Source organism: Nomascus leucogenys, chromosome 15, assembly GCF_006542625.1.
Source record: "Nomascus leucogenys isolate Asia chromosome 15, Asia_NLE_v1, whole genome shotgun sequence".
Lineage (NCBI taxonomy): Eukaryota > Metazoa > Chordata > Mammalia > Primates > Hylobatidae > Nomascus > Nomascus leucogenys.
Window position 1 is genome coordinate 60,741,925 of NC_044395.1, and position 12,697 is coordinate 60,754,621.

General features: G+C 37.4%; 1 protein-coding gene across 1 annotated transcript in view; it reads right to left on the reverse strand.

Moving 5' to 3' along the window:
* Positions 1-12,697, reverse strand: part of UVRAG (UV radiation resistance associated) — a 333,633-nt gene that overhangs the window by 126,510 nt on the left and 194,426 nt on the right. Inside the window, exons 11-12 of the mRNA XM_030828684.1 lie at positions 11,803-11,863; positions 3,718-3,883 (exon numbers count right to left, since the gene is read on the reverse strand). Coding sequence (XP_030684544.1) covers positions 3,718-3,883; positions 11,803-11,863 — 227 coding nt within the window. The remainder of the gene's footprint in view (positions 1-3,717; positions 3,884-11,802; positions 11,864-12,697) is intronic.

Genomic DNA, 12,697 nt, shown 5'->3' on the forward strand with positions numbered 1-12,697 from the left:
CGGGGTGGCTAAGGAAGTTCTTGTGACACCCCTTCACCAACCTCAGGCAGCGCAGCTGCAGCAAAAAAAAGAATAAAAAAAAAAAAAAAAAAAAAGACTCCTTCCTTCTGCTTGATAGGAGAAGGAAGATAGGGCACTGGGCAATCAAGAGGCCCCCATTCCAGACCCTAGCTCCCAGATGACATATCTAGACACACGCTGGGCCAGAAGGGAATGTGTTGCCTTGAAAGGAAGGACCAAGTTCTGGCAGATTCATCACCTGTGACCAAAAAGCCCTTGGGCCCTGAAGAACCAGGAGTAATACACAGACAATAAGCCGTGGGCCTTGGGTGAGACTCTGAGATGTGCTGCTTTCAGGTACCAGCTTGGCCACAGTGGAGTAGAGCACCAAATGGGCTCTTGGGGTCCCTGATTCCAGGCCTTGGCTCTTGGATGGCATTTCTGGACCTGTCCTGGTCTAGAGGGGAGCCGTCTGCCCTGAAGTGTGAGTCCCAGGTGTGGCAGCATTCACCACAAGCTAACTAAGAGCCCTTGAGCCTTAAGTGAACATCAGTGATAGCCTGGCAGTACCCACCATGGGTCTAGGTGATGGTGGCAATGTGAAGAGAATCCTCTGCCTATGATAAGAAGAGGGAAGAGTGGGAAGGACTTTGTCTTACAGTTTAAGCACCAGCTTAGCCGCAATAGAATAGAGCACCAGATAGATTTCTAAGGTTTTGGACTCCAGTCTTTGCCTCCTAAACAGCATCTCTGGACCTGCTCAGGGGCTGGGGGAAACTTGCTGCCCTGAAGGGAAGGACACAATCCTGGCTGGCTTCACCACCTGCTAATTGTAGAGCCACAGGGTCTTCAGCAAACATAGGTGGTAGCCAGGTAAAGGTTACACAGGGCCTAGGGTAAGACCCAGTCCAATGCTGGCATCAGGTCTGAACCAGGGAAATCCCAGTGGTGGAAGCCACAAGGGTGATTGTGTCCTCCTGCTCCCAGCTCCAGGCGGCTGAGCATAGAGAGAGACTGAGAAAAAGTAACGGTAGAAAACAGGAGTCTCTGCCTGGTAATACAGAGAACTCCTTTGGATCTTATCCAAGACCACCAAGTGGTGCCTCTACAAGACTGCAAGAACCACAGTGTTACTGAGCTTAGGGTTCCCCCTAACACAGATACAGCTTAGATCACAACATCCAAGTCCTTTCAAAAACCTGGAAAGCCTTCCCAAGAAAGACAGGTATAAACAAGCCCACACTGTGGAGACTACAGTAAATACCTAAACTCTTCAATGCCCAGACGCTGGCAAACATCCCACAAGCATCAAGGCCATCAAGGAAAACATGACCTACCCAAATTAACTAAATAAGGCATCAGGGACCAATTCTGGAGAAACAGAGATATGTGATCTTTCGGACAGAGAATTCAAAATAGCCGTTTTGTGGAAACACAAAGAAATTCAAGATAATACAGAGAAGGAATTCAGACTTCTATCAGATACATTTAACAAAGAGATTGAAATAATTAAAAAGAATCAAGTGGATATTCTAGAAGTGAAAAATGCAACTGAAATACTGAAGAATGCATCAGTCTCTTAATAGCAGAATTGTTCAAGGAGAAGATAAAATTAGTGGTCTTGAAGACAGGCTATTTGAAAATACTCAGTCAGTGGAGACAAAAGAAAAAAGAATAAAAAAGAATGAAGCATGCCTACGAACTAGAAAATAGCCTCAAAGGGCAAACCTAAGAGTTACTGGCCTTAAAGAGGATGTCGAGAAAGAGATAGGAGTAGAAAGGAATAATAACAGAGAACTTCCCAAACCTAGGAAAAAATATCAATATTCAAGTACAAGAAGGTTACAGAACACCACACAGATTTAACTCAAAGAAAACCACCTCAAAGCATTTAACAGTCAAACTCCCAAAGGTCAAGTACAAAGAGAAGATCCTTCAAGCAGCAGGAGAAAAGAAACAAGGATAAATATAAATAAAGCAATGGCAAAGAATGCTATAAAATCACACAATGGCCTGTAATCCCAGTACTTTGGGAGGCCAAGGCGGGTGGATCATGAGGTCAAGAGATTGAGACCATCCCGGCCAACATGGTGAAACCTCGTCTCTACTAAAAATACAAAAATTAGCTGGGCATGCTGCTGCGTGCCTGTATTCCCAGCTACTCGGGAGGCTGAGGCAGGAGAATTGCTTGAACCCAGGAGGTGGAGGTTGCAGTGAGCCGAGATTGCACCACTGCACTCCAGCCTGGCAACAGAGCAAAACTCCATCTCAAAAAAAAAAACAAACAACAACAACAAAAAAACCACAATGGAACCAAATAATTGGATTACATTAGCAATCAAATGATTTTTCACAATAAAGCTCTATCATTTAATTTTTTTAAAACAAAGAAACAAGTAACATACAATGGAGCTCCAATTCATCTGGCAGCAGACTTTACAGTGGAAGACTAACAGGACAGGAGAGAGTGGTATTACATATTTAAAGTGCTGAAGGCAAAAAAAAAAAGAAAAGTACAATATGCATATTTGATTTATTAGTCTGATACAAATTAGTACCTTTACCATTTTCCAGACAATGCTAAGATCTCAGAGCACTTTAACACCACTCAACCCTTTTTACTTTTTGTGTTAGAACCATGCATTATAATCCTACATATATTATTATGTATATGCATGTTATATTTAAGAAGACATTAGTATTTATTTACAGTCAAAATGAATTTAGAAATACATCTTTATCCTTTCTCTTATTCTTTGTTCTGTACTATATTTCCATGTTTCTGTTTGAAATTATTTTTATTCTTCCTTTAGTATTTCCTTTACTGTAGGTCTGCTGGGATACATTTTCTCAGTTTTGATGGTCTGAAATATCTTTATTTTGCCTGTACTTTTGAATAATATTTTCACTGGGTATAGAATTCTAAGTGGACAGTTGTTGTTTTTTCAGTATTTTAAAATGTCACTGCACCACCATCTGGCTTCCATTGTTCCATTGAGAAATCAGCTTTCAGTCTTACTATCAATCTTTTCATGCTATCATGTCTTACCCTCTAGTTGCTTTTAGTATTTTCACTTTATCTTTGATATTCAGCTGTTTAATTTCCCCAGGTATATTTTCTTTATTGTCACTCTGTTTTGTTAGTGCTTCCTGAATTCGTAATTTCATGTCTTTTATTAAATTTGGAAATTCTTAGTCATTATCTCTTAAAATTTTGTGTTTACCCCACAATCTTTCCAGCCTCTCTGTGCCTGAAATTACATGTATATTAGACACTTGTATTTTCTACTTACCTATCTTCCAATTCACTAGTCCACTTTTCAGCTATGTTCAATCTGCCATTATATCTTTTCCTAGTTAGATCTCTGACAAATCTTTTAACATTTTACTTGTTGAGTGGCAGGCAAGAGGTACTAGGTGAATATTTGTAGATCATATGACACTTACCCTCACAAAAGTTAAGAAGAAAGTAAATGAAACTTAAGTAAATTTTTGCCACCATTAGCAATTCTTGGAAGCCCAAGGGTTGAGTCATTAAAATTTATATGAATAACTAGTTTCATATAATAACTACATTTGATTTAAATGAAATGGAGCACTCTACAAAGGTTATATAAAAGTTGTCATAATTTAGGTTACATTTTATGTATTTTATTATACCCCACATTTTATACTGGCTTGATGTTAAAAATCATTTTTTAAAAAAAAGACACTTACTCTCTCTCCTTTTCCGTCAGTTTGTCATTGATATTGTCTTTGATTGTGGATCTAGACCCCTTATGAATTATAGGATATCTGAGGGGCACTTGTAGGAAAAAGGAAATCATGGAGACCAGATGTGCAGTATAACCAAGGGCAACAGCAATGCTTCCATCATCTTTTGCTGTAAATTCAAAAGCAGAGGAAAAGAAGATAACTATTTACCTTATAAATAACCACAAGATAATAAATCATTTTCAAAGAATATTTTATAAAAATATGTGGTACATAAAATATTAATCACTTATGTAAATTATATAAATTTTATGCAAATTTAAACCCATTAACAAGACTTGAAACTTCATCTACTAACTGTATTTTAAACGATTTCCCAATAATTAATGTGATGAGATTAACATTTGATATATACCTTAAAGCAAGAACTCTTGATATGTCCAAATAACCATTGCTTTCTTTCCCAGCATTTTTACAGGAAGAATTAATACTCGAGTCTATTACATGATATGAAAATTAGCCTCAGAGGTTTAAACATAACAAACACACTATACAGTGGTTATAGATTTTATGCATTAATAATTTCCTAGGCAATATAGTTGTACTATTTTACAACATTATTAATTCTAAAGGGAAATGAAATAGTATAGTCATTCTTATGGGGTATGTTCTTGATATTGAAAAAGACATGGTTACATAGTAAGTCTACAAAGTTTAACATGGGTTAAGGGGGAAAATGTTTTAAACAGCAAAAGCAAAAGGTGAAAAACCACACTGTTCATATACCACCCTATTTATGCAATATAGGTGGAAGCAACTACTAGGAAAAAATGCAGGTATCTTATAATCAGACATAAGCATCTAGCTTTCAAAAAGCCACAGACAATTACATTTTCTAAACTTATCCAAGATTTCTGCCACTATCTATCAAGTGATCAATGATGATTCAGGGGCTAAGAACAGGGAGTAATACAACAGAAAGTTTTAAACTTCCCCCAAGAGGAAGGAAACAGGATCTTCTCGGCATACAGTATTCCTAAATGCTTTTAAAAGTGCACAAGACATTTAACACATAATCTGGAATATCCCATCTGGCTAGAGAAGAAGGGCTGAAATGATCACAATGACCATGTCTTGACTATTCCCTGACTTCTAAGGATGGCTTTAACCTCAATTACTAATAAAAATTTTCGCATTCTTCTTTCTGTTTCTACTTAATTATCTAAGCACTACCTTCTTATGGTAGAAGTGCCACTATAGCCATCCATTCCTCAGTGAATTCTCTACCCTTAACTACCATAGCAGACTATTGGTTTTTCTTTGGTAGTCTTATAAAAATAGGTAACTATTTATATATATTTTTTATATATACACTTTTTTCTGTCCAGAACTGTCTATAGTACTTTATATATGACAGTCATTCATTTACTAACAATGTTAAACACCTTTTAAATGCTATTTCATTCCTTTTACAGATAAAGAAACTAAGGCTCAGAGATTAAGGAATCTTTCCAAAGTAATAGAGCTAGTAAACAGGTTGGCTTGACACCCAGTCTTCCACCATTAACCAGTCTACTGTACTGTCTCATAACTTTATTGTTAAACATTAATATAACACCTATTTTTTAAAAAAAAGATGGGGTCTCACTATGTTGCCCAGGCTGACCTCAAACTCCTGGGCTCCAGCAATCCTCATGCCTCAGCCTCCCAAGTAACTGGGACTACAGGTGTGTGCCACTGTGCCCAGCATATAACAATTTTTTAACTTGGGAGCCTCAAATGTACCAAGCATATGACACACGTGTACCACCTTAGTTTCTTCACCGTTTTCTAGTAAGAGCAAAGAGCACATAAAAAGTCTGAGAGTCCACGATGACTTGCATAGTACTCAACAGAAAATGGGCTTCTCAAGGAATGTCAGTTCTCTAAAACAAACTCATGGAAAAAAATCAAACAGCAGTCATTTTCAACCAACTACTGAGTCATGCTCTAACTAACTAGAATCCTAATTATTTTTAGAGACCGTGTCCTCTTGCCCCAGTCTCACCCAAGTACCTTGAATACTACTACAACACTTTCCTTCTGCTGAAACCCAGACATCAGACTACCTTAGGGACTAAAAGTACTTTACATTATAAATTTGTTACAATATAAATTCATTATCATACAATAATAGAAACTTTCGCAATCACTGGGTCTGATGCTACCAACTTGGAGAAGAGAGAAATGAGACCCAGGTGGTATAAATGGCTTGGTCAAAGCCATATAGGTAGAAACTATGAGTGATGAAATAACTGAGAGAATTGTGTCCACAATCCTCCAGAATACCTATATAGGTGTGGAGTCACAGCTGTAACTGTGAGTTTCTTCACAGGTGACTGAATTCTGCCTCGTGCTTTCCGTAAAGATTAGGTCTTATCAAATTTAAAATATTCCTGTCAGTAAAAGGACTTGATCTTCAATAACCACCTTTTGAAGGGAGAAGGGAAGAGGAAGAGGAGGAGGACTTAAAGACAGATAATACTATGCTAAGTTGCAACTTCCCTCTATGTGCTTTATACAAAGCTTTTCCTTTCCTACATGACCTGACAGAAGAGGATTTGAAAACTTCCAGAAAGCAGCAGGCCTCTTAAATGAGCCTTTCAAGCAGGTCAAATGCAAACAATGAATGTTTCAAAAATATCTATCTAATGCTAAACATTCAAGCATCTACATTTTTCCCATATTATGAAAGGAGGACTGTTAAAGAATTATATTTGTGTATTTTGAGACTACATCCACATCTCTATTAAAAGAACAAAAAGTTGGTTTTCTAACATCATCTCCCATCAATGAACAAAACAACTTTGTTTAAATTTAAAGATAAAAAGGCATCTCTAAGAGAAGTCTACACACAGAAATCAAAAAGAAATAACACACACTGAAAATTGAATAATATTGGAAATCAGCTTTGATTCAAGTTATTCACACTCACCATTCTTGCCACAAGTCTTCCCACTCCACCTATTAAAAATTCTAGGTTTCCCATTCCAGGCCATAGTGCTCCATCACAGCCTCAGTGTTAAACATTGTGGTGTTAGATTTCCAATATTGAAGCTTTATATTAAAAAGCATTTTAAAAGGACCATGGGTGAAGCATTACAGGGCCTAAGGGTATTCCAATACCCTCAAAAGGAAAACCACCTCCTGGTAGGGAAGTCACTTTCATCACCCCAAGACCACTGAATCTCCAGTGGGAAAATGTGAGCTCATGTGGTTAATTATGGCTATTGCAGGCCATGCAACCTCAGATGTCACATTCTGTTGCCAATCACTTTAGCTAAAAAACCAAAAGGTTTAAGGTTTCCAGCATTGCAAGATCTGAAAGATTTTTTTACCTGCCACAGCCAAAACCCAGCTCTCTGGGGTGTGCTTTTCCACCAAGCATTAATGACGTCCCTAACACCTAAGGCAGAGCAGAGGTTTGTGTACCTTATGGTGTTCTGGGGGTTAGAAAGGTCACAGACGATAGTTTTGTTAGTGAGAAGTTGGAGCAGGAGTGGAGGGTCCAGGGAGAAACACGAATGAACCTTAAGACTCAGGTATGTGAAAAAGATGCTAATTCCAACAAAGTTTTAAGGGGCTTGAAAATAAAATAAAAACCCACAGTTTCCTCATAATAAATAATCCTGGTTTATTTTTAAAATGTAGGTAACCACTCAAGGCTGTAGCTTTTGTATAATTTTTATGACAACAAATTCCACAAACACGCAATGGCCATAACATTATAAATTAATTCAAATGTTCCTGTGATTTATATGTTGGACAAACTATTAATATTCAAACGCATCCAAGTACAGTAAGTGATCTAAAAGCTCTTACCATCCTGCCTTCCCAATCACTGAGGCAGCTGATTTGTTAAGGAACCAAGCACCCACTGATCCAGACAGGACAAAATATTTAAGACTCTAATCACTGCCACAGCATCTATGGAATCATTCCATGTTCTCAATGAGACATTGTTTGACATATGGACTCTCCTTTCCAAGAAATCACGCCTGCATAAAGGGATACAGACACAGAAGGAAATCTGGGTCTCATTACCACAAAAGGCTCTCATGTTATGGATTACTGACACACACACACACACACACACACACACACATTTTTTTTTTTTTAAGCTAAATGTCTCGGTCAGTGGAACTCAGACGAACACCCTCCACTGGACAATTTTCTCCCATTGTGTCCAGGTCTCCTTGGCATACTCCAACAGTAACTTACCCACTTAGAAAAGCACAATAATGTTGGAGTACTACGGTGGAGTTTCCCAAACAGTATCACCCCATGCAGCGTAAAGTCTATCCCAGCAAAGTCTCATGAATATCACAGAACAACCAGCTTGGAGTTCCTTCACTAGAGTCTCTCCCAGAAAGCAGCTGCTATAGAATACTAAAAAGTTGTCACAGGTTTAAAGAGGTTATTATTCAAAGCGAGGAAGAAAACTGCATTGTGGCAAGAATTATATGAATCTTAGAATCAGGCAGACCAGGAATAATCTTAGGTTTATCACTGGTTAATATGACTCCTCGAAAAAATTAACTAATCTCTCTGAGCTTCAATTTTTTTTCTTTTTTTTTCTTTTTTAAATTTAGGGTAATTCCTTTCCTTACAGATGGAATTAATTCTCACAGTTGTGAGAATTAGGGTAAATGTGAGAACATCATTATGTTCCATGTTATCATATTTCTTTCCCTTTCTTATTTTCTATTTTGAAATGGGTTCTCACTCTGTCACCTAGACTGGAGTGCAGTGGCACAATCATAGCTCACTACAGCCTCAAACTCCTGGTCGCAAGCAATCCTCCCACCTCGGTCTCCCAAAGTGCTAGGATTACAGGCATGAGCCACCATGCCCAGCCTATGTTACTATATTTCTACTCACCCAGCCTAAAATGTCTTCTTACTCTTTTTTTCTACTGGAAAACATCATTTTAGTTCTTAAGACACTGAAATCATCTTCTCTATAAAACTTTTCCTGATCCCCTCCTGATAGAAGTGATTATTCTCACTTTTTTGAGTACCATGTATCTGCTATAAACTTCTAAGTGCCTGACACAGACTATGAATTCAATAAATACTTATTGACTTTCTTGATTACAAATCTGATATCCTCAACTGGACTATAATCTCACTGAGGCAGGATCAATGTCTTAACCATCTCTTACACCCTCAACACCTGGCACCGTGGATGACATACACAGAACACTCAATACATTTAATGGAAGTGCCTTGCAGGATACTAACATAAGTTTTTTTTGTTTGTTTTTGTTTTTAGACAGAGTCTCACTCTGTTGCTCAGGCTGGAGTGCAGTGGTCCGATCTCAGCTCATTGCAACCTTTGCCTCTGGGTTCAAGTGATTCTCGTGCCTCAGCCTCCCAAGTAGCTGAGATTACAGGTGTGTGCCACCACACCCAGCTAATTTTTTGCATTTTTAGTAGAAACAGTGTTTCACCATGTTGGTCAGGCTGGTCTCAAACTCGACTTCAAATGATCTGCGCACTTCAGCCTCCCCAAAGTGCTGGAATTACAGGCGTGAGCCACCGCACCCAGCCAATATAAGATTTTTAAAGTCCAATATTACTGCATGTGCTTCTTAAAATTTCTGATTCCTAAGGGTAATGGGGAATGAATAGGACCTTAGAGTAAAATTAAACATTTATTTCATTTTATCTCACATTTTGTTTTACAACAACTACACTAAAAAGCAAACTAGTTTATTAAAGGGTAGGGAGACTGCATTCAGCTTGTTGGGCATTCTAAGTGTAGATAACTATAAAAGCTATGAAAAACTAGGAGACAAGGAATTTCAAAGAAAACAAAATAGAATCAGGACACATCTCAGAGTAATCAGACCACCACTCCTGATATTCCTGCTTCCCTGACTGCCCCCTTCAAATCATTCTGTATTTAGCAGCCGGAGTGACTTTTAAAAGCCTCACTCAGCTCATGCCATCCCGCTTCTTGAAGTCCCTCAGGCATTTCCTACTTCCTTGAGAATAAAATATCAACTCCTTATAGTGACCTCAAGGCCCTGGCTGCCCTCTCCTACCTCCTCTAACGTAGCTCTTCCCTCACTCACTATGCTCCAGCTGCACACGTCTGGTCTTTACTGTCCTTCCTTCCTCTCTCTTTTGCAACTAATTCCAATTATATTTATTGAGTACCTCCTATATGAAAAGCTTTTTCAAATGTGATTTCATTCAATCATCACAAGAAATTACAGATATAGATATCTTATTTTATAAGAAATTAAGCTGAAAGATTACATGATTTACCCAAAATACAAGTCTTTTCTCACATTCCCCCAACCCTGAGTTTTTTGAGAGATGCCAAGCCCATTCCTCCTTCATCATCGCCTTTGTACTTGGTGACCCTTCTCCTAGAAATGCTCTTCCCCCAGCTGTAGCATAGCTGGCTCCTTTTAGCCTTCAATTTTATACTTCTCCTTAGAGAGGTCTTCTCTGGCCGCTTTATCTAAAGCAGTTTCTTCCATTCTCTGGGATAGCATATTCCTTTATTAAATACTTGCTAGTTACTTATTTTCTTGTTTATTGGCTGTGTCCCCCAATAAGCTCCATGGAAGGAGAGAACATGTTCACTTTCTGCATCATTGTATCCTCAAAAGGCACAGTGCCTGGCATTTAGGTGTTCAATGAACATTTTTTTCAATGAATAATGTTCTGTATCCCAGGAAACTGGTACAGGACAAAAGTACTCAATATGTTTACTAAATGAACAAATGTGGAAAATGACGCACCATGGGCTTCAAGATACCACAACTTTGCCTAAAATTAACATGAAAACACATTTTTGTGAGTGTCTTACAGATATCTGAGGGAGCACTATGAAATGGAAACCAGCCAAATCCCAGCTATATTATTACCCAGTTTTGTGGCCTCAAGCAAGTCACTGAATACCATTTTCCTTACAGGATCCCTTTGTTTGCTTTTGTAAGTATTAAAGATTAGGCAAAATCTTACACATTTATAGCTACTGGTATACCTCACTTATTTTTCACAACAATCATATAAGACAGGTAGAGCATAAATTAATAGTTCATTCAATCAATTAGGAAATCAACTCAAAGGTTATATGACTTGTTCCAAATTACATGGTTTATAGAGGGGCAATCAGGACTTGACCATAGGTTTTCCACCTCCTGGTTTATCACTCTCCTTTTATCACGTCTGAAGTACTTACAGGTTAAGGGCCCAACAGGGTAACAAAACACTCTTACATGTTAAATGATCACCAATAACAACAGCTTCTTTATAGGAAAATGAAAGTCCTGATCAAAACTAGCAATGCTCTCTTCTTCAGTAACTTCTCAGGTAGATAAAATGCTGGCTTTGGGAATAATCTATAAAGATATTTAGTAGGCCCCAAAGCATTGTTTAGGCTAAGGGAAAAGAATCCACTTTGCTAACATAAAAATAATCACTGATATGCCAAAGAAAATAAATTCTTTGGAATATTTGCAAAGTGAGCAGGAAAAACAAAAGATTTTAAAATATAGAAATTACTAAGGATCATATTCTGTAATACCTTTAATGTAATTTATTTATTTATTCTTAGTTAAAAGATAACAGAAATGATAGTATAACAAATTAAGCCTGTGGTAATGGAAACTTCACAAAATTAAATTTTCAAATACTTCTCAGGTCAGGAGTAATATGACTTTCTAAATAATAACAGAACAGATTTTGTTTGCTGTTCCTCTGCTCCCAACCACACACAAATTTTTCATAAAAATCAAACCAAAAGGAAGGGCGATTATTTGTATTAAGAACCTGACTGCCTAATTTGCTTAAAGCCCATTTAAAAACTATTTTCTTTTAAATTTCTAATATAAGGTTCAGTAATTATTTTTCTATGATCAAACCTAACATTCTATCTCCTATCAAGGAGTCTGACATACATACTTGCAATTGGGAATGGACAGAAGGTCCAAAAATTCTTTTGGATAAAGTGCTAGGCAACCAGCATTTCAAGATATTCTATTTCCATATATTAATATATAACAAATCTTCAAAATAAAAAATAAAATACCTTGGAAGTCCTCAGAATTAGGCAACTTGACACTGCATACAAAGTAATCCTTATGTTCATTCTGTGAATTTAAAGAATAAAATTAATAAATAAAGCAAAGAAACTCTAAGTTAAATCTCAAAGAAATCAGCAGGTTGGTGCTGACTCAAAACACTGTTCTAAACTCCAAGTATTATCATAATTGTTGAAGCTCAATGATGAGTACATGATGATTCATTCTACTCTCTCCCTACATTTACATATACTTGAAATTTTCTATAATAACATTTAAGACATCATGTCTAAGGAAAAAGCCATGTAAAATTATCATCATAAAAATATCCTTGTTTCATTCACATATATAAATCGTTTAACAAGAATCTATAAGCAAACTCAAATCCTATTAGCTTTCTTCTCTGAAAATTAGTCTTTTAAACAACTTTTCATTAAAAAGAAAACTATCAAATTTAGCAGATTTAATTCTCTGAAAAATAACCCTAATCAATTTTATTAAAGTTTTCCTTTTTTCATTCATTCTAAGAAACTAGGCTCAAAAACCTAACAGCCTGACAGTTACCCCAGGAATATCTTAAGTAACACTAATACATGAAAATTATCAATCATATTTTTAAAGCAGTGCACATATATGTGCATGTATATGACAGAAATGGTGATAATGGGTGGGGTGCGGTGGCTCACACCTGATATGCCAGCACTTTGGGAGGCTGAGGCGGGTGGATCACCCTGGCTAACATGGTGAAACCCTGTCTCTACTAAAAATACAAAAAAATTAGCCGGGCGTTGTGGTGGCGGGCGCCTGTAGTCCTAGCACTCGGGAGGCTGAGGCAGGAGAATGGTGTGAACCCGGGAGGCAGAGCTTGCAGTGAGCCAAGATCGCATCACTGCACTCCAGCCT